This window comes from Aspergillus aculeatus (assembly GCF_001890905.1).
Source record: "Aspergillus aculeatus ATCC 16872 unplaced genomic scaffold ASPACscaffold_1, whole genome shotgun sequence".
In the NCBI taxonomy this organism is placed as follows: Eukaryota; Fungi; Ascomycota; class Eurotiomycetes; order Eurotiales; family Aspergillaceae; genus Aspergillus; species Aspergillus aculeatus.
The window spans coordinates 360,846-381,967 of NW_017962976.1; the positions used below are offsets into that span (position 1 = coordinate 360,846).

The 21,122-nt window shown below is 53.7% G+C and overlaps 5 protein-coding genes across 5 annotated transcripts; 3 read left to right on the forward strand and 2 right to left on the reverse strand.

Moving 5' to 3' along the window:
* The first annotated feature begins 300 nt into the window (after positions 1-300).
* ASPACDRAFT_108896 (uncharacterized protein) lies at positions 301-2,084 on the forward strand. Its single transcript, XM_020195335.1, has 2 exons — positions 301-552; positions 613-2,084. The coding sequence occupies exons 1-2, from the start codon at positions 425-427 to the stop codon at positions 1,709-1,711; spliced, it is 1,227 nt and encodes a 408-aa protein (XP_020060744.1). The 5' UTR covers positions 301-424; the 3' UTR covers positions 1,712-2,084.
* A 211-nt stretch (positions 2,085-2,295) lies between these two features.
* On the forward strand, positions 2,296-3,939 carry ASPACDRAFT_1884113 (cation diffusion facilitator family transporter; the record flags this gene model as incomplete). The annotated part of the gene is made up of 2 exons (XM_020198362.1): positions 2,296-3,409; positions 3,510-3,939. 2 exons carry the CDS (start codon positions 2,296-2,298, stop codon positions 3,749-3,751), a joined length of 1,356 nt encoding a protein of 451 aa, XP_020060745.1. The 3' UTR covers positions 3,752-3,939.
* Positions 3,940-4,187: 248 nt separating this feature from the next.
* ASPACDRAFT_20712 (ankyrin repeat protein) lies at positions 4,188-7,655 on the reverse strand (the record flags this gene model as incomplete). Its single annotated transcript, XM_020198968.1, has 3 exons — positions 4,188-4,330; positions 4,403-5,098; positions 5,183-7,655. The coding sequence occupies 3 exons, from the start codon at positions 7,653-7,655 to the stop codon at positions 4,188-4,190; spliced, it is 3,312 nt and encodes a 1,103-aa protein (XP_020060746.1).
* Positions 7,656-9,952: 2,297 nt separating this feature from the next.
* On the reverse strand, positions 9,953-12,758 carry ASPACDRAFT_37967 (uncharacterized protein; the record flags this gene model as incomplete). The annotated part of the gene is made up of 2 exons (XM_020200372.1): positions 9,953-12,082; positions 12,180-12,758. The coding sequence occupies 2 exons, from the start codon at positions 12,756-12,758 to the stop codon at positions 9,953-9,955; spliced, it is 2,709 nt and encodes a 902-aa protein (XP_020060747.1).
* A 4,020-nt stretch (positions 12,759-16,778) lies between these two features.
* ASPACDRAFT_55893 (aminotransferase-like domain-containing protein) lies at positions 16,779-18,257 on the forward strand (the record flags this gene model as incomplete). Its single annotated transcript, XM_020203070.1, has 3 exons — positions 16,779-17,246; positions 17,351-17,736; positions 17,804-18,257. The coding sequence occupies 3 exons, from the start codon at positions 16,779-16,781 to the stop codon at positions 18,255-18,257; spliced, it is 1,308 nt and encodes a 435-aa protein (XP_020060748.1).
* Between the last annotated feature and the right edge of the window lie 2,865 nt (positions 18,258-21,122).

Consider the following 21,122-nt stretch of genomic DNA (forward strand, 5'->3'; position numbering starts at 1 on the left):
TCTCTCTCCTCCTCTCTCTCTCTCTCTCTCTCTCTCTCTCTTGTTTATCTTTCCTCTCCTTCTTCCTCCCTCTTTCACCCCGTTCTTCAGCTCGTTGGTTACGGCTGTTCGTTGAGGGATCTTGTGTTGGTACTCTGGTACAGATACACCGCGTCCGAAGGCTTGCAGTCACGATATTGATTCGTTCATTGAGTCGATATCTTAACATTTTGGTCTATCTTCCAAGCTTACAGACGAGACTTCAATCTGTCTCTCAAGACGTATCACAGGGAACGTGATCCATCTTATAAAACTCACAACCAAGACCGCAATCACTCTGTTGAAAAAAAAGTCACGTCTCAGAAACACAAGTAAGCCGACACCTCTCACTGGCTTTATCTTCTCAATTCAACAGTTCAACACCATAACTAATCCACAAAGCAGGATGACTACACCACAGCAGCCAGCCCAGCTCCCTCAGGGCAACCCAAGCCCCCGTCACTCTTCACTCCGTCCCCGACCCCTCGCTTCTCGGCGCGATGCGAGCCAGCAGGCCAACCCTGACCATACACCGTAAGTGACCCATTGAATTCTTTGGTATCTGAACTCTCTCTGATACGTGACGCGCTCCAGTGCTCCGAAGAGAGCCCGTCCTAACACTCCGGCCAACGCGAGCGGTGCAGCGTCCAGCGGCCGCGCGAACATGAGCGGTCAGCGTGTTGCTAATACTGGGGCTGGTGCTAACAGCCAGGTGGGCGGCGGTAGACAGCAGGCTGGTGTTAATCAGGCCCGGGTTAGTCCGGCTGGTGTTAGTCAAGCTGGTGTTAGTCAAGCTGGTGTTAGTCAAGCTGGTGTTAATCCGGCCGGTGTTAATCAGGCCGGCGCCAACCAGGCCAGTACCAACCAGGCGAGTGGCAATCATGCGAATGCCCACCAGGCAAATGCCAGCCATGCCAGTAACAGCCAGGCGAATGTCAACCAGGCGAATGGCAACCCAGCGAGTGCCGCCCAGCCAGGTATCAACCAGGCCGGTGGATTTGGAGCCAACCAAGGGAATCCACTCCCCCCCAATTTCTATCATTTGTTCCCGTCCTTCGCCGAGCAATACAACCGTTGCAACATCGCGATCTTCCACGTTGGCCCGACCCCTGTAATCTTCCACGTGGACGTCGACACCCTCCTCGTCCGCAGTCCCAACTTCCATAGATTCTGCATGGTCGAGTGCGCCGAGCGCGGCGAGCAGCACAAGCCCCCCATCATTCGCCTCCCCGACCTCTGCCCCACCACCTTCACTTCCTTCCTCAAATGGATGGGCAACGGCGATCCTTTCGGCGGTCGCTCCCTGCCCAAACTCACGCCCTTCTTTAGCCTCTGGCGCTTCTCCGAGAGGTTCCAGTGCTTCCTGCTGCAGTCCGACCTGTTGGCGTACCTGCAGCGCTGGCTGGGGAGCCACCGCGGCCTCTTCGGGGTCTCCGTCATCAGGCTCGTCTACACCATGTTTGACCGGGATTCGCACATGCGCAAGATGGTGGCCGAGGTCAATGCCTGGCGCTCGGGGCTGGCGGACCTCCAGAACACCAAGGCTGACGTCCCGCGCGAGTACATCGAGGATCTGGCCGAGGCGCTCTTGGCTGTCCGCAGAACTGATCCGCTCACTGGACTGCCCGGGGACTTCGTTGCGCGCTACATGCCAATGGAGGAGGAGAAAGTGCCGGGCTCGGATTTGGAGTAGGGTGTCCAAGTTACGAGTCCGGTGGGTTCCTCTGCCGTCGGTTGTTGCTGCTGTTGCTGATGAGGTTGGTGGTGGGTTCGGTTTGCTTGCTTCGAGATGGAACTCTTCGCGGCGGTAAGCTTGAGTGGATAGCTTATGCGTTGAACCTCAATCCCCCAGATTGTTTTTTTTTTCTACATTGCTGTTGTGTGATTTCGTGAAGTTGCCTTGTTATTCGGGATATGGATGAAAACTGGAATGTCTCTCCAAATATCTTAAAATTTGTGTTGACTCGGGAGATTGACTTTTCTGTACTCAGCTTGTGACATTAGGAGTCTAAATTGAACTGATACCGGCCTTAGTACTGCATAGTCAAACGTAGAGCAGATATATGTCATGGAGTCAAGTGGTCAGGAAGATCCATATTCACTTACACTTCCCATAGGGGAAGATGCACTGCCCCTGACAGCTGACTCAGGGTCTGCATCCACTAGCCCGAATAGGCCAAGTGCCCATGTCTGATAAGAAGATCAAGCCGATTGATAACTTTCTCCTTCTCCTCCTCTTCTGCAACCCCCTTGACCAGAACCACAACCACTAAGAAAATGGAGGAAACGCATCGACACGGCGCCTCGGTGCCCCTCACTCATCTCCCTCCTCACTCCCACATCTCTCACGATACCTCAATCGCTTACAATGCCGCCACGACCACCGCCCTGGAGCCATCCGCGCCGCACCGCCGCATCAGCATCGGCAGCGACGAGGAAAGCCAGCCGCCCCCGCGCTACACGCTAGAGAACGACCCGTTCCAACTGGCCTCCAAACTGAAAACCCCGGAGGAGATCGAACAGATCCAACCGCAAGCCAACACGGCCCGCAAGCGCGATTCCGTCCAGCAGCGGACCTCCTGCCTCCCCTCGGCCAGCCTTGGCGGCGGCGGCGTCCAGCGCGCGCTGGCCTCCCGCCAACTGCAGGGGTTCTACCAGACGCAGAACGAGAACATCGAGCGCATGCTCAAGCCGGTGGAAGAGCACGTGCGGGACGCGCGCGAGACGAACAGCGGCAACCAGCTGAAATACAAGATCGCGGTGTACGGCAGCTTCGCGGCGAACGTGATCCTGTGCGTGCTGCAGCTGTACGGGGCGATCTCGTCGGCGTCGCTCTCGCTGTTCACGACGATGGCGGACGCGATCTTCGACCCGATGTCCAACCTGACTCTGCTGCTGTCGAACAAGGCCGTCAACCGCGTCGACGCCCGCAAGTTCCCCGCCGGCAAGGCCCGCATCGAGACCGCCGGCAACATCTGCTTCTGCTTCCTCATGTCGGCCGTCTCGTTCATCCTCATCGCCTTCTCCGTGCGTGAGCTCGCCGAGGGCTCCGAGAGCGAGACCGGCTCCTTCCACTTGCCGTCCGTCGTCGCCGTTATCGTCGCCTTCTGCACCAAGTTCGCCCTCTTCCTGTACTGCTTCGCCCTCAAGGACCAGTACTCGCAGGTCCGCATCCTGTGGGAGGACCACCGCAACGACCTGTTTATCAACGGGTTCGGTATTCTGACTTCCGTCGGCGGCAGTAAGCTGCGCTGGTGGATCGATCCCGCCGGCGCAATCCTGCTGTCCGTGCTCGTGGCGGCGCTGTGGCTGCATACCGCCTACCATGAGTTCCAGCTCCTGATCGGCGTCACGGCCGATACCAAGATGCAGCAGCTGATCACTTATATCTGTGGGTTCCCCTGTCTTCCCCTTGGCCCTGGTTTCGTGTCTATCAGGTACTTCTGTTATGCTGTGATCATTCGCTAATCATGGGTTCTTGGGGCAAAAAGCAATGACCCACTCCCCCCTCATCACCGCCATCGACACCGTCCGCGCCTACACCTCCGGCCCCCGCCTGGTCGTCGAGGTCGACATCGTCATGGACCCCGACGACTCCCTGCGCGCCACCCACGACGTCGCCGAGGAGCTGCAGACCAAACTCGAGTCCCTGCCAGACGTCGAGCGCGCGTACGTCCACGTGGACTACGAGACCACGCACAAGCCGGAGCATTTCTTGAAGAAGGAGCTTTAGGCTTGGTACCGTTACAGCGGTAATCGGAATTGAATATACGCGTTTGACGAAGCACGTCTCGTTGATAGGGTAGGAGGATCGGTGCATTGGTTCGATGCTACACCGGGTGTCGCCGGTGGTATCCTGTATATGTGGTGTCTGTTTACATCTCTCTCATAAAAATAGCTTAACATAGAATTTGATCTAAATCCGAACTCGACTTATTCATTCAGCAAGGAGCGTCATCTTATAGCCCAGGACAAAAGAATCGCCAAAAACACTCCATGATTCCCTTGAAAAACAAATTCCCAAAAACATGAAAGCCACTTTTAAGTAAGGCACAACCCGGAAAACTCCCATCATACATACACAATTGTCGTTCATGATCATGTCTCATCATCATCATCATCATCATCATTATCATCATCATAAAAGCCAAGCCAACCCACCAACCAGATCAGCTCCTCCGGGCGGTGCCCCGCGTGGAGATGGGCAACAGACTCCCCGCGAAGTCCGTATCGAGACTCTTCCGTATCGACCGGTGCCCACTCACAATCTTCTCGAACTCGTACCCCGTGGTGCGGATCCCATCTTGTTCGTCTCTCATGAATTTCCCTGGCACGGCTGGAACACCACCACCGCCGCCGCCGCCGCCGCCGCCACCGCGCAAACGGGTCCTCTTCCTCCCGCGTTGCAGTGCCATCCACCGCCGCGACCGCCGGATCCCCTCCTGACACGCGTCGCCGATATCATCCAGCAAGAGCGCCAGGATGATCAGGGGAATGGAGATGGCGAAGCCGATGCCGAAGGTATACTTGGCCACGTACGAGAGATGCAGCTGGCCGGTGCTGCCGCCGCCGCCGCCAGTGCCGGACGCTCCGCCGAATTCGGCCAGGTTGATGGTGAAGATGGAGGTGATGAAGGACAAGGGCAGGAAGACGATGGTGACGATGGTGAAGACCATCATGATCTTGCCCTGGCGGGTGGTGCCGGCGGCCTGGTCGCGGGCGAAGCGGGCCTCGAAGGCGTTGGCGTGTTTCTGCTTGAGGTCGAGCAGGTCCGTGATGGAGGAGTAGATGCGCTCGGCCTGTTTGTCCATGCGGTCGATGTCCTTCAGGTGCATGTCGATCGTGCGCTGCTGCTCCTTGAACCGCTTCTTGGTCTCGGACTGCGACCGGTGCTGGCCCGAGTAGATCTCGCAGATCGCCTCCTGGAAGTCCAGCAGCACGTGCTGCTGGTGCTGCAGCACCGTGCGGATCATGTTGAGCTCGTCGCGGATGTCCTTGGCCTCGGAGAGGAGATCCGTCTCCTGGCCGATGTCCAGGAGGTTGTCCACGAACAGGGGCTGTTCGTCTTCTTCGTGCTCGTCTTCCGTCTGGGTCTCGCAGTACTCATCGCGTGCGGCATCGCTGGGGTTGTTACCGCGGCGCTCTCCAGCGGTAGCCGCGTCACGATCCTTGCTGGGCGGCGGCGGCGGCGGCCGAGCAAACCGGCTGAGCTTGCGGTGGTTCTTGAGCCAGTCGGACGCCTGTGCGGAGTCCCGGTTGAACTGGTTGAAGAGGACCGTCTCGCGGTCGGTGGCAACACCGATTGACGCCTCGAACATGTCCAAAAACTGGTACTCTTCGTCGCCCATGCGATGCCGGTCAAACACCCCCGAGCAGCGGGTGGTGATGATGATGGCCAGATCGTAGACGGACTTGACGGGCTCCCTGGTCTTGGAGTTGATGTCTTCGATGATCCCGTCGAGGACGTTGAGCGGGTCGTTCTTGGGCTGCTCCCACCGTTCGGGGAAGCTGGTCACGATCAACCCGGTTCCAAGGATCCACATCCAAAGTTGATCGACCATGAAGATCTTGGGTTCCGACAGGAACCGCTCGCGGCCCTGGCCTTTGGTCTGGTACCGGTAGACGACCTGGTCTTGGTCTCGTGTCAGCGTGTCGATGTTGGGGTAGAAGAACTGATCCAGCGTGCGTCGGATGTGAAGCGACGTGGTCGATGATGCTAAATGCGCGCTGATCAAGAGCTCATCCCGCGTAGGTGTCCGGGTGAGGCTGGGCCGCGCAAGACACCGCGTCTCAGCTCGCTGGATGGCATCTTGCATCTTCTGGCGTCTCTCGGTCGTTTCGAAATGGAGATACGGCATGAACATGCACACATTGCACGCGTTGGAGCGTGCTGAGTCTTTGCACAGAGAAAGAACAGGCCGATTCTTGTCGTTTCGATCGAAGCCGTGGTTGTGTTTAGACTCATGCTTATACTGTGCTCCCCCGGCCTTGCCACGCTTGGTCGCACTCTTCCCCTTCTTCACCGGGTTGTCAGAAATCGAGTCGGTAGGTTCAGTCTTGCTTCCGTGCTCTCTCAATTTCCGGCCTCTAGGCATGTTACCTTCTTTCGGAGTGCTCGGAGCCTCATGCGTCTGTCCGTTGATGAGAATCTGAGGGGCCAGTTCAACCGTCTTCTCCTCGGAACTGTCGTCCTCCTGAAACCGTGGTGCACGAGGAGTGCTCTGGCACAGAGGACGCATAAAGTTCGAGTGTGTCCGTTGCCCTCGATGTTGGTAGCGGAAGGATTTCTCCAGCCCCTTGAAGCTCTCCACATCGTGCGCCCCTTCTTCAATGAATGACTTGGTAAGAAGAGCCTCAACCCATGTCAAATTATTCGCCGGAAGATGAATCCAACGAAAGTCAGTCGCCCGACTATCCGCCGGTAGGGTGCTAAATGCCTGTTTGCGTGGGTTCTCGGGATCGCGACCGTAGAGAAGATTGAAGACCGACGTCTTCTTGACCCGATTTTCGTTGTGGAAGTTACCGAAATCGACCACGGTAGCCTCGAATGCTTCACATGCGCCTTTCGCCTCCGCAGACAGAGCCTCGACGGTGTTGAACGGGGCAAGGAGAGATACTATGTCTCTCCGCTTGAACTGGGCTGCCCGCAGGAATGGTGTGCTGCCGAAGTTGTCCCGAATTCTCTGTTTTAACCCCTTCTGCTCCAGCAGGCACTCTACTACCTCGCGGTGGCCAGCTTGTGCAGCCAGGTGCAGGGGCGTCACCCCGTTGAGCAGTTGGCTATTGATGTTGGCTCCAGCGCGAAGAAGGATACGCACAATCAGCTCAGAGCCTCTGTCGCACGCATTATGCAGCGGGGTCCAGCCACCGTCACTTCGCGCATTCACATCCGCATTGTATGCCAGCAAGAGCTGGACAATGTCATCACGACCATGAGCGACCGCAATATGGAGCGCGGTCTTGTTCCGACACTCGACAGCATTTACGTCTGCGACCGGCCCATGCGGTCGGGTCAGAAGAAGCTGCGCGAAGCGTAATTTCCCCGTGGCGCACGCCCAATGCAGAGGCGTGCGGCCGAGTTCATCCTGGCCAGCCAGGCCGTCGAGTGTACAGGTTGTGCTGAGGAGGAGCTCAATGACATCCTCTCCCCAGTCGCACTGCTTGTCCGCCGCCAGATTATGCAGGACGTTCCTTTTCTTATGATCCCGAGCGTTGACATCAGCGCCGCGGGCAATCAGCAGCTGCAGAGCATGCCAATGGTTCTTCCAGGCGGCCGTCATCAGGACGGTCCGGCCCTTTTTGTCCGGGGTTTCCGTCGATGCGCCATGGTCGAGGAGGAGCTGCACGATGCGAACGTGATTCCGCTCCACGGCGCGCAATAGCGGTGAGGGCCGATTACTGGCAACGTCCGTCTTCGCACCGATCTGAAGGAGATATTCGGTCGCAGCGATGGACCCGCGCTCGCAGCTGCGCATGAGCCCGATGCGCAGAAAGGTATCGTTGAGTTGTCCATTTTCGCGAGCCAATTCAACGATGGCCTGCAGGGTGGCGAACTGGTCGCTCTCGACCGCTCTCAGCAAGCGCGGCTCCAAACGGTCATGGCTGTCACTCGCGATACTAGATCGTGACCTAGACATGGTTCTTGTCTGTGCTGAACGCTGATTCAGGAACGGAGACTGCAGTCCCACCACATATTCCTGGGAATTTTAGGTTTCCAGGAAAACTTGGGGCTGACAAGAAAAATAAGAGCTGAAGGGCAGAGCCGCGCCAGTCAGCCGGGACGAAATAGTGTCGACTGATGGGTGCGCCACGCCAAACGATCACTGGCTAGAGGCATAAGCAATACGAATTTAGCTGCAGGTCGGGAGTCTGCTCGCGGTATTCTCCACTGCGGCTGGGGATTGGTCTACTACTGAGCAGAATTCAGGGTTCACGTCCAGCCCCCCGGCTAGTGCATGTAGACTAAGTTAGTCACTTTTGCAAGATCTCTTAGTCGGCAAATAATCGTTCGAGCAACTGATAGTGAGTTCGAGACAGGATGATCAGAGGTTCAAGGAGGACCGAGTCCAAGGCTCTCATTTTTTATCCAGGTCGCAGGCACAGTTCATTGAGCATCCAGCGTGTGAGTATCGTCTTGCTTGACATGGCTTTACTCATCGATGCGGGCAGCTATCGCTAGGACTGAAAAGCTTAATTGGAAACCTGGAGTTCAAGGTTAAATCAAATGATAGCCGACCAAGATCATATTAGCTAGTCGTGGGTTCGAATGAGGTGAAGTATGAATCGGGTACGTACCTGAAGGTTATTGCGCGGGACAGGACTCCGACCAGCTAGTGCGCACTATCTGCTGAATAAGCGAGCACAGTAAGTTACAACCGTGTCAATGTCGCTCGCTCTCTGGTCGGTAGATCCACAAGAGCCTGAATACCCAAGTCTCTCGCGATTCAAGTTTGCGACTCTTTGCAGGGGTACCGCAGAGAGAAGTTGAGCTAAAAGGTACAGAGAGTTTCGTGTTGCGTGTAACGGACAAAGACGAACACCCCATTTAAAGGATAGTTGCCTGCTGGTCGTCTCTGTCTCTTCCAGGACCTTGATCATCTGCACTACCAACATCATGCCAGTGGAGATACACCCAACCCTATTGGCAGGATGGAATCTGCTTCCAGGTTCCGTGCCTGCTAGACTACTAGGTAGGCAAATTTGGTGGAGGGTTGTGCATCACCCCACCTGTGCCTGTCCCGGTCTAGATAATGTCACGTTGCTGGCCATTGTGGACCAACTTGACTTGTCCATGCGGTGGTAGTTCTTTTGTGGGAACAATTGTAAGGGATTGGCAGGGTGATCCTTAGGATTGGGTGATTGATGACAATGAATGTAGCACACGCTGTCGAGATGACCGATGCTAATAGTAGGTTGACCAAGTTGTCCTGCGTGATATGTGGTGGTAGGATGATCGGATTATGAGAAATATATTCTTTGCGGAAATCTCCCCCTTCCCGGCGCAAGTGTCCTCTAAATCCTCAACCACCACCTCAACCTGATAGATAGGAAGCTTGAGTGAAAGACAATGATAGGTAAATTGTCATACTAATCGATTCTCCATGCTAATAGTGCCGTTATTAACAGTATAGGTTAGGGCCGGTGATTCCGTATTACCAGGATTGCTGTCAAAAGGCTAGCTACACACACACAATGAATTACCATGATCTGATCATCTTCATAGAAGGGTGCATTACATTAAGACTAGTCCTTTCTCAAGGACCTGTTATCTCTATCAATGATGCGTCGGAAAAGTGTAAATTACATCAAATCAGGCTGTCTGACACGGCCAGTCATGGAGTAACGACATTCGCAGGAGTCCAACCCCCCTCGAAGAAAAACTGACAAGAGAAGTATAGTAGAGAGTGGAAGGTGACTAGAAGGGATAAGGGGAAATGCTCAGGGAAAGTCGGATTGGACACAGTAAAAGAAGAGAGGAAGACAAAAGGACGAGATTCCAAGAGGCAAGATTCATGACTCCAATGCCACTGACCAAACGCATGCTCTGCTCCAATCCACACAAAAAGAGATAAAGGAAATATTAAAACAATCTTCTGGTTCTTGACTGTCGCTACCCGACCCGAGAAAACTTCAGATAGATGCTCGTTTACGCCGTTCCAGCCTTTTGGTTCAAGATAACGTATCACGCCCAGTATGAGAGGTAAAAGAAAATGGACAGAAGGACAATAGGAGGGAACTGAATATGACAGAATACAAGAGAGCTGAAACGACCAGGGTTAGTAATGCAAGGAATTGAAGGGAAAGGGTTGGAACACCGAGGGGAGGAGGAGAATGTCCCTAAAGGGACCTTCTCAAGCTCCAGTCTTCTCTCCAACATTATACACATCTAAAAAGAAAACCTTGAATTCTTCTATCGCGTTCTTTTGCCCAAGGCTTATTTCTTCTTTTGCTGATTCGGGACCTGCTTCAGAATGTCGTCGAAGCTCATGTTGGGGTTGAATCGACTAGCGGGTCGAGCCGGGGGATCCAGCGGGGCTACACCCGCAGGGAGTGGCAATGCCTCTAGACCCGGATAAATTGAAGTGCGGTGTTCTGCTCTCCGGTTCAAGACTGGCGAGTTGAGCCGAGGAATTGCAGGTGGAGGAGGACCAAGACTGCCGGGGGTCATGAGGGGAGTTGGCTGCCCGCCCGAGAGCTGCTGTTGCTCAGACGATGAGCCTGCCGACGATTGCTGGGCTTGGTACGGTGAAGACAACGAGGACTCGTTGTCATATGGGTCCTCGATCGTCGGAGGCGCTAGAATAGCATCCTTCTCCGCCCATTGCTCCGCCACCTGCCAGCAGTGACTGCGGCGGTAAATGCCTTCCACACCGTTGACAACCACATCGGAGGGCAAGCTAACCACACCAGCGCCATTGGCCACGCCAAACCAACTGCGTGCAGTCTTACCGTCGTTCTGTATCCAGGGTGCACCACCGCGGGGCGCAATGCAAAGGAAGTACTCGACAGCATCCGTGTATCGGACATCTTGCACATCAACCACCACCAAAGGCAAGGATTGAATGACACAGTACAAGAAAATCCACTGACCGCAACGCATGTCAATCATGTCATTAATGTTCTTGCCATGCGCCGAGCGGCGCTCAAATTGCATGAACGATTCGATGAAAGGGGTGGGCCGCAGACTCTCGCGAGTGTAAGAGCCCATCAGAACAGCATTGATGTCCGCATCCTTCAATTTCTTCGCTCGCTTCTTGGCTTCCTTCTTTGCGTCCATGGGTTTCCGCTCGAGCGTCTGCAGCGAGGGAAACTGTGGAATATCGAACGGAATAGGTGGCTGAACTGGAGGAGTGCTTCGATCATACTCGCTCAGAATCTGTCGGAGAGCCCGAACCATTAATTCATCAGGGTCGGAGGTCTCTGATGTTTCCGCTGCCATGTCCACCGTGCGGGTGGTGAGGGCGGCCCGGTCGACCATCATATCGTAAAGGTTGGCGAAATCATTGTAGAGATCCTTCACAACCTGGCGATTGAGCCCACTTTCCTCGAACTGATTCTTCTTCGAGCGAGCCTTGGGAGGCCAGGATCCGTACTTCTGGCGATAGTACTGCATCGTGAAGCGTCGAAAATCCATGAACGCCATTTTCCAGTTCTTGAACCGCACTACCTTACTCTCAACCGACGTAGCCGAATTGGCGATACCAGAGAAGACGGAAGGGAAGTCAAAATCATCCAGCTTACTGTACAGTACCCGGAGACGGGTGTCTAGGTCGATGAAACCTCGCTCTAAGCGTTTCTGGGTGACGGGGTTGATAAGTCCGTACTTGGGACTTCTCAGTTGCTTCAGTTCGTCCAGCTTGCCAACCCCGTGCACGAACCCCTCGAGGTAGAGAGGGTAAAAACGCAACCGTTCACCCAGAACGATGGCTTCAATGGTTTTCTCGCGGCTCTTGCGCACATCTGCCAGTCGCAGTTCCTCACAGTAGTTGCCGAAGCTGGTCGTTGCAGTCTCGCCAAAATTGGAGCCATCGAAGTTGGTGAATTCAAATCGAGAGAGTAGCGTTGCAACGTCCATAAAGATGGAAAAGAGGGATGGAGATCGAGGCGTTGCAATCAAGGACTGTCCCAGCAGGAAAGCAAAAAGGTTACGGAACAAAAGAAGGTTTTCCAAATCCTCCCCTGTGAGTCGAGTAGTCGGGTTGGAAACGTCGCTATTCAGGGGAATGGGGAGGTAGAGATGAAGCTCCTGGAACTCTTCGGGACTCTCATCGTCCATGTAGGCCAGCCGTTGGCTACCAGAGCTGTCATTGTCATTGTCGGCCAAGCGATCTTCAGGTGTCAAAGGCGGTGACGCGGGGCCGGCCACGGGGCTATTCAAAGACAGATTGCCTGTTTGTTGCTCAAGGGAGGTGGGACTGCGAAGCTCGTTTCCACGAGCAAGGAAATGGAGGGAGGGAGATTCCGCAAAGACCGTCGAATGGACCTTAAACGAGGCCTGTCGGCCGGTATTCTGGGGAAACAGATATACGTAGGTGTCGCCATTTTCGTTCCACAGCTCGGGGATCTAGCGTGTTTCCAACGTTGGTTTTAGTAAACGCTAACGAGCGGGCTAGCCATGCACGAGCGAGTCCCGCGTTGTGGGCCCATCGGTACACACATACCTGTTCTCCTCGAGACAGAGGTTCCAAATCATACAAAATTTTCTGCTCTAGCCCAGCAATCCAAGCACTGGGCATGGCTGAGGCGCTGGCGCGCGGATCAGCTGAGCTTGCACGAGCCCGCCCGGGCATCCAGCTACGCCGTTTAGAAGATGGGGTGCTCGGGCGCGAATCCGGACCGGCGCCTGGCACAAACAATCCCGCAGAGCTGGACGGTCGACTCCCACTACGCCCGCGACCGCTACTCTGGGGTCTGTCGGAGGAGCCGGGAGTGCTGGTGGCCAGATCCTGGTTGACGGACAGTAGGGATGGAGGCGGCGGCAAGGGTTCGTCCAAATCAAAACCATCGTGGGGACCGGGGGGGAGAGGCTGGCGGGTCTCGCCGTAGTCGCTTTGAGGATTAGAGGCTACACGAGCTGATCGGGAGGCGCTGCGAGGACGTGCATCCTGCGGTAACTGGTCGGGGGACGCTTTCGGGATACTCGGAGACGCAGGCGAGGAAGGTGCCGAACTATCCCTGGTCGAACCCAAGGAAAACAGCGACGATATGCGCTTGGCCGATTTTACCGGAGCAGACAGCATGTTCGGAGTCGCTGCGTAAAAAAAAGAGAAGCAACTGTCAGCCCCGGAGAACGAGAGAAAAGGCGTAGCGATGGTCGAACGGGTGAGTGGGGAAGGGAAAAGACATGAATAGCGAGAATGGAGAATGAGAATGAAGAGGGAGGGGAGTGAGGAAGTGTGAGAGTAAGATTTGGGGGGAACCAGAGGGTGCAAGTGAGTGACAGGAAACTTCTCCCCTCCACCGACGGAGGAGACCACGGATTCGCAAAAGGCAGGCAGGAACCGGCGTACCTTAACCAGTTTAACCAGTGAAGTAAGAAAGAATGTAACCAACCATGCGCAAACTCTCCCAGGCGGTCCAGGGACAAGTTTAGTCAAGGAATTCGAGAGGGTTTGGCGAAGAAAGGGCAGGCAATTCGTGCGAACTGCTTCGACGTGCCCTGAGGAATGGATCGACAGGAGGGATCCAGTAGAGGAGGAATGGATGCAGCTTGAGGGAGAGGAGGAGAAGGAGATTGTCAAAAAGAAGGTTTGGTACGTGGTACAGAAGAAAAGAGAAAGAGAGGGAGGGGGTAATATGTGTCAGTGAGTGAGAGTATATTAGGAAGATGAGAAGGAGAAGGAGGAGAGGATGGAGGCGGGGAGACGGAGGGTTGAGATAGATGATGAGGATGGATTATAGGGGATGTTGTATAGACGAACGCATTCACGGACACACACACATACAGTCTCTCTTTCACTCCTCTTCTGTAAGCTTTGGGGGAAGAAAGAGAAGAGGAAGAGATGATGTGGAAGAATATGGAGAGAGAGCGAGAGGGAAAAAAATAATAATAATAATTGAGGGTCAAAGAGCGACAAGTGACAGAAACCAGGACGGTATTGCGAATACCTGATTTGGTAGTGGGGGAAGCTGCGCGATGGTCGTATTGATGCTTATAGTGGAGGTATCACGCAGGTAATAATGCACTGTCCTAGAGTATTTTTAACCTTTCCGGTGGAGCCGACGGTCGGCGAGGAATTCAATTCGCATCAAAACTGACAACAAGACTTTGGCACCCATGGATTGCACCGTCAGAGACTCTATAGACTTTTGTCGCAGGCGATCTAATCACACCATGAAGCAAAAAGAAACAGATGCAGTCTTAAATTGATTAGGGAAGACGTGAGGTTTGTCTTTTTGTCTTTTTGTCTGCCTGTCCGTCTGTCCGTCTATTCTTATTCAGAGTTATCCGCAGCCACAGTGATATACTTGTGCTCCGTACTTTGCATTGATTAGATTTATTACTGTATTGGCCCAGGCGGTAAGATCCTCCATTGATCCCATCATGGTTCGCCTGTTCGTGTTGGAGAAACGCAGTAAGAAAGAAAAATGGAAGAAAGAAAAAAAGAAAACAGAATGAAAAAGTGATTGTTAAACCTTACCCTGCAGCTACATCTTGATGCCTCGGAAAAGGTGCTGACGACGAGGATCTCCTTATTTTCATTTTCTAATTCCGAAGCGTAATGTTTTGTGAATTGCCCTTTCGGCCCCGGATATTCCCACCTCCTGCTTCTTCTTGACCTTCTTGAACTTCTAATGGATTCCTTTTAGTGGAGACACTCCCCATTTAGTCTTCTCTTAGCATTTTGCCCTTTTGCCTTTTTGCCCTCTTGCCCTCTTGCCCTCTTGCCCTCTTGCCCTCTTGCTCTCTTGCCCTTTTCTCCTTTCCCCCCCGTTCATGATTACCTACCTATTCTCCTTTCCACTCCTTGTACTATTTATCGTACAGTACGTGATCTCGGTTGGCCGGACCATCGGTTATCGGAATCAGAGTAAGTGTGCTGTAGTTGGCTAATTTACACCAGCACCCAAGAAATTTCTGTCGTTCCTGATGGATCATCCTGTATCAAATCTGATTGCGCCATGCCTGTCTGCGGCAAAAGTGGACTGCGAGGGCTGCGATGAGGCAGTGTCAATCTGGTTCAGGAGGCTGATGGCCTCCCGCTGACTCCTTGGCTAGTCAGGAGAGCCTCAAGAGAGCCTCAGGAGAGCGCCCTGGCCGTGCAAGTAGATTTAACAAGAAAAAAAAAAAGGGTATCTTACACAGTAGACCTAACATTTGTGTCGGCAGGCGTGGTGGTAGATCTCTACGTATTGCGAAGTCGGATTGTTAATCCGTATAACTTACATAGTACTGTACATACAACAGTAGGCAGAAGAATTTCTGGTAAGTTAACGCTCCGCCAGGTGGTTGGGCTCACCATGCGATCGTGAGTTCCATCTTTCCAAGGCATAATTCTCGATCTCCAGTCCCCTGAGAAATCAATGTCCCAGTTCTCTCCATCCCTGCTCGCATGTCGGACATTCGGAATGATGCACCAGCACAATTCAACCCCACTCACGACCTTCAGTGTCCTCCCGATCGCGATTACACAAGCCACCTTACCTTTGCTTTTGAGGTTCCATTATATACTTGAAGCACTGGATAGGTTGCCACAATATGAATCGTGGCCCCTCCTTGCCCCCTGAGTATAATAACCACCATGTCCCATGGTGAAAAGGGGATGTCAAGATCTGGTAAACAAGGGGGTAGCAGGATAACTACTACATACTCCGAGTAGTTTGTAGATAAAAGCCCGTAAGGAAGACTGCACTGCATATTTGCGCCTGCTGTGGGCACGTCATGCCTAAAATTCAAGCGGAGAGACCAACTCTATCTTCTCCGGCCGGCCAGTAACTTGATTGAGCCATAGAACGGGGTTCCTTTTCGGATGGTGGAGGAGAGGAAGGGCTCCAAAGAGGTCGTAGGTACAAAGTAAGTTAATGGTTCACCATGGCATCCTTGCCAATGGATGAATTGATCATCTGGTAATGCGTCCGCCATCCATTCCCATTGGGTGCTGCATAGGCATAAACCCCGAAAAACTAGAGCGTGTGTTTTTTCCCAGGGCAGACCGGGCAAGGTGCAGTGCCCCCCGCTGGCGGCGGCGGCGGACTAAGAATAGATCGGAATCACGCATGGATTAGACTTGGAGACTTACTCCAGGAAGACTACGTACGTACTGTACCAGGCACGGTACCGAGTACCGAAGGTGTGTATGCGCTAGTACGGAGTCCTCTTCCTTTTTCGTCCGATTTGGTCAACTATACCATACTTGCGCTGGATCGATTTGTATCATTTACCCAGTTATCTAGGCACATTGCATGATCTCTGTTGGAGACCTCAAGGTGAATGACTACACATGACTTAAACATGAGTACGTAGTATGCTACGCGTGGCTGGTCTTTTGAGCGTTGATCGCTTGTTGTGGGGGCTTACACCAAGAACCACGAAGCAACAATACGTACCAGCGATCAATAGCAAAGAGATCTCGACTCGGGCGGGGGATTACCTAATTAGCTTGAGAGGCAGTCGGTCTCCACGGATTCACAGAGTAATGTCTGTAGGGAGTACTAATCTCCAATCAGGTGGACACTGTTCTACCCTGTTATCCAGCTACTGACACTTGGATCCTTCTGGCAGTAATCGGGATTTCAGGTACTGTATGTACAACGCAAATGTGCAGTCCCGCTATCGGCCCTGCAATGGCTTGAACTTAAGTTAGTCTGTCCTTCCGTCCATCTCCGTCCATCTCCGATGCCCCTCTAACGGAGCTGCCACTGCCAGGGCGAGGGGGTTGGTAAGCTTGGCAACCCGACCCCTCTCTGGAGGAGGGGCAAAGCCTGTCAAACTGTCAACCTGACTCGAACTCTCTCATCATCATGAGCAGTGAAATTTCATGACGGTGGTTGGGTTGCGGAGTTTCAACCTCCAACAATGACAACATCACCAGGAATGGTGACATACGCAAGATGGATTACTGGTCCCATGGGACGAGCCTACAAGGCCGCCCATTGTGCCTCCACGCTTTATCGGGCCAAGTGCGGGCGGTGGAGACCAGACCTGGTGACGAGCACCCTCCCTGGACCCCTCCTCTCAAACATCTTTCGTCTGTCTACAGCTAGTACCAACGTCTAAGCCTTTGTGAAACACGAATCTTGACGACATTTCATCGACATCCATGGTTGTCATCAATCTTTCTCGCGGCTGGCCCAACCCCGCCTTGCTGCCCGCCGCCGCCTTGGCCTCGGCCTCCGCCACGGTCCTCGCCTCCCCAAGCATCTGGCAACCAGCCTTGCAATACGGCCCTGATGAAGGCTTTCAGCCGTTGCGTGAGCACGTTGCTCACTGGCTCACAGAGTTCTACCAGCCACGCAGTCCCATCTCCCCGGATCGCATCTGTATCACCGGCGGCGCTAGCCAGAACCTTGCCTGTATTCTTCAAGTCTTTTCCGATCCGGTCTACACACGCAACGTCTGGGTGGTCGCCCCTACATATCACCTTGCAGGTCGCATCTTCGATGATGCTGGCTTCGCCGGCCGCCTGAGGGCGGTGCCTCTGGATGCGGCGGGTCTGGATCTGGCCTATCTACGAGAGGAGTTGATTGCAGCTGAATTCAAGGCCTCCCGTGAGCTGAACCTGACACCGGTGCGCTAGAACCTTCTTTTCCACCGGCCTTGCAATATCTTCTGTCTCTGCTCCGCACAGCGGGCGGTAGTCACCATAAACTAACTGAAACTAAATTTACAAAGGAATACAAACCAAAGCGACCATGGAGAAAGATCTACAAGCATGTCATCTACGCCACGCCTACCTTCTCAAATCCCTCCACTCTCACTATGTCGCTGTCGGACCGCGAACAATTGGTCCGTTTGGCGCGTGAGTTCGACGCCTTGATTATTACCGACGATGTTTACGACTTCCTCCAATGGCCCGCAGAACCGGCTGCACAGGAGACACAGCCGGAACACGCACAATTGCCCCGGATTGTGGACATAGACGGATACTTGGAAGGCGGACCATCTGATGAGTGGGGCAATGTAATCAGTAACGGGAGCTTTAGTAAGCTGATTGGAGCTGGCATGCGGACCGGATGGGCGGAGGGAATGGAGAAAACGGTTTACGGTTTATCTCAGACGTAGGTGACCGCCGACAGTTCTAGTCTCAAAACCCACTTCGTACAAGCTGACATCGGTTTGCCATAGGGGATCGAGCCGATCGGGGGGAGCGCCCTCCCAATTTTCCGCCTCCATGGTCGCGCAACTGTTTCCCACGCGGGTCCTCCAAAAACATATCAAGGACGTGCTGCAGCCGGCATATGCAGCTCGATACAAACGAATGATGTCTGCTATCAATGAACACCTAATACCTCTGGGCGTCACACCGACGGCTCCTAGAGGGACCGCAGGGGGATACTTCATCTGGCTTCAACTGCCTACTCCCCTTCGAGCAACCGAACTGGCTTCGCTCGCACTTCGGGAGCACGACGTCGAAGTGGCGGCAGGGAACATGTTTCGCGTGCAGGGCGATCCTGCGACGGAGAAAAATGATTTCGATAATGGGATGCGTCTCTGTATTGCGTGGGAGGATGAGGATCAGCTCGAAGAAGGTGTGCGCCGACTCGGGTGCGCCATCCTCCAGGTCTTGCAGAAACGATGAGGACGATCTCGGTGCATCAGCTGCCCAAGTAGAGGGGCGACTCTCTCGGACTGAGCGATATCGAGCATTTAGAATCGCGCAGGCGCGGGCGTGACCAACACGAATTCAAGGTCAGCATCTAAAGATTTGGTTGCCATAGAACGTAGTAAATGGCGCCTGATGGTCGTTCACGGGGACTGAGTGGTAATTAAGCGTAAAGCCGACGCGGGGAAGGGGCAGCTGACATGCTGCATATATACAGTAGTTCGTGGCCGGGGCGAAATGCAACGCGGGGACAGAACATCAGTCAGCCAGGCTCATGAGATCTGGAAATGGTTCCGTGACGAAGACGGACAACGGTACGGAGTAGATACGGTTGGGTTGTACTTTTGGACAAAGGGGAGTAGCGCCTTTCGAGTGAAAAGGAATGAAAGGACGCGTCAAATAACTCTCTTTCTTCGGAGTCCCTGGCGAAGGGGGAGGGTGAAGGGGAAACTTGGCCAGAGTCCGGTTCTCAGAGACACCACATTCTTGCCGCAGTGTGCCTTGCCCTAGGCTGTTTATTGTTTGTCGTCTTTTTCTTGTGGGCAATCGAATGGCTGAATATGTGAACTTGAATTTTGAATTGACTACATAGTACCAAGCCCAGTCAGAGATGAGATTAATGAGCTGGCTATCAGATGGCTTGTGCACCATGAAAAGCAGAATGTCTCGGATCAAGGCCAACTAGCGGGCCTATTTATTGTCTAGTGGTAGATCGGCGACCCAGTGGGTGTGTGCCATCTGAAACAAAAGCTTGACGGCACTTGCGATATTGGATTTGGACCCATTCATTTAAATCGATGAAGATGGGGGAGCAGTCTCCTAAGAGTTATATTTCGTTATCAAGATTAATAACAACTTATCACCTGTCGCTCCTAAGTCTGTAGTAGGTTGCCCCGAGAGTGCGTTTCTCTGCAGCAGCATGCAGCAGCCCCTGGAGTTGTTGACCTCCTGAACCTTGTTCTTTGTTCGCTGTAAACCAGGGGGAAGCAGAGTGGGGCGATGGCCTGAGGCACCTAGTTCCTGCGGTAGACCTTCGCAGCCAGGCCTACTTAGTAGTCAATCTGATCTACGCTTCGCGGCACCCCATAAGTGTCCAAGAGGGTGAACTTCCTCCTTACTATTCAGAACAGACGATCGGTCAAGTTGAATGATAAGTATTCTGACCCTTGGATCAAACGCCAATGCACCTAGTCTGGAACCTACAGCAGCATTACTGCCCAGACCCCCTCTCCGCCGGTTGACCCGTGGACGATGAGGAATGTCACTCGCTACGCAGCATCCTGGACAGCGGAAGGGTGCGTTTGCGCGGTGCTGTCCTAGCCTATTGGGGGTCTATCTCATGCCATTCTTAGGGACCGGTTGTTGATCGGATTCCACTCATGCAGCCCACGCGCGGGACGAGAGCGAAGCAGAATCGTCGATCTGCCATAATCGACTGGATTCTGGCCACGGCGGCTATGTTGATCCCAGGGCAGTCCTGTTATTTATCTCATTCAGTCCGCTGATCGGCTGACTCGCGCTCTTTGCTTTCTTCTCTCTCTCTCCCTCCCTCCCTCTGTCTGTCTTTTTTTTTTCCCACCTCTGGACTGTGGGGATACCTTCCTTCTCCTTCTATCATACACCCTCTTGACCCTCATTGTTCGCTTTTCCCAGGACACGTCCGGGGAAATTTGGATCGAGGCTCTGTTGTTGTGTGCTCATCTTGCAATCACCACTCGCTCCTTTGGTCTGGTGTGAATTGTTTATCTCTGTTCGGAAGGGAGCAGAGTCTGTCACGGCTCTCAATTCGCTCGCTCGCGACCGTCATTTGCACGTCCAAGGTTCTGCACGGGTGCACCGGCGAATATCAGACGGGAAAGGTTCTAAGTTCTCCAAAGTAAGTGCTGACTGAGGACTGGATGTAGTCAGATGCTTGGTTGGGCTGGAACTGGTCATCTTCCCACTGCAATCTGCTGGAGTGGCTCAGGAGTGGTCCGGGGGGCTCCAATCAGAGAGAGAAAGTGTACTGACTGGCTCGTGTAGTCTTGCTTCGGTTGTTTCAACCCCTGAGCCAGGCGTTTCACGCGTGCCTTCGTCAAGGTTTATTGGAGACTAGGAATCAGCTGCGTGAGGGGGTGCCGCGGTGCTTTCTGCCACGGACAATCGGTCTCTGCCAATCAAGCCAGGGCGGTATTCGGGCGCTACTGTGATTGTGGATTCAGTTTCCCAGTGTTAGTGCTGGTTGATTCTGCTAGTGCCAATAGTGGAGAGTTGGTAACCTGCCTAAGGCCACTAAGGTTTAATCAGTGCCTGGAAGGACCCGCGCCGGAACGGAACCAGTGCCAGTCCATCTCGGGGTCGAGCCAGTCTTTTAATCTACTGATTGTCCCTCTTCCTGCTCGTGATTCTTCACAAGCCGGCTTGCTTTCTTTCTCTTGCTCACCTTCGTTCCCTCTTCTCTTCGTTTGTGTTCCTCCCTCCTGCAGTGTGTGTGTGTCACACGGTGTGAGATACTGTGTTCAGTGCCTGCAGGTTCTTGGCTACAGCATCGGTTGTGTGTTGTCGCATTCATTCATTGATTTATCCTTTGACCTTTCCTTCATTCCACTTACTGTCTTGTTGGCCTGCCACTCTTTGGTCATTCCCCTCTTCTTTCTGCTTTTTACCCCGGTTTTCAGTTTGGGAAGCTGCGGAAAGCCTCTCCTTCTGACTGGGTCTTGTGACGGATATCGCTTCGTCATCCGATCTCTGTTTTGGTCTTTAGTTCAGTGCCGGTTGCTGAACTGTCTCGTCGCTTCCCTGCCTGCCAGTCAGCCAGCTATATTACTGTCCTACTCCACACCCTCATTGTCTCTGCAGGCT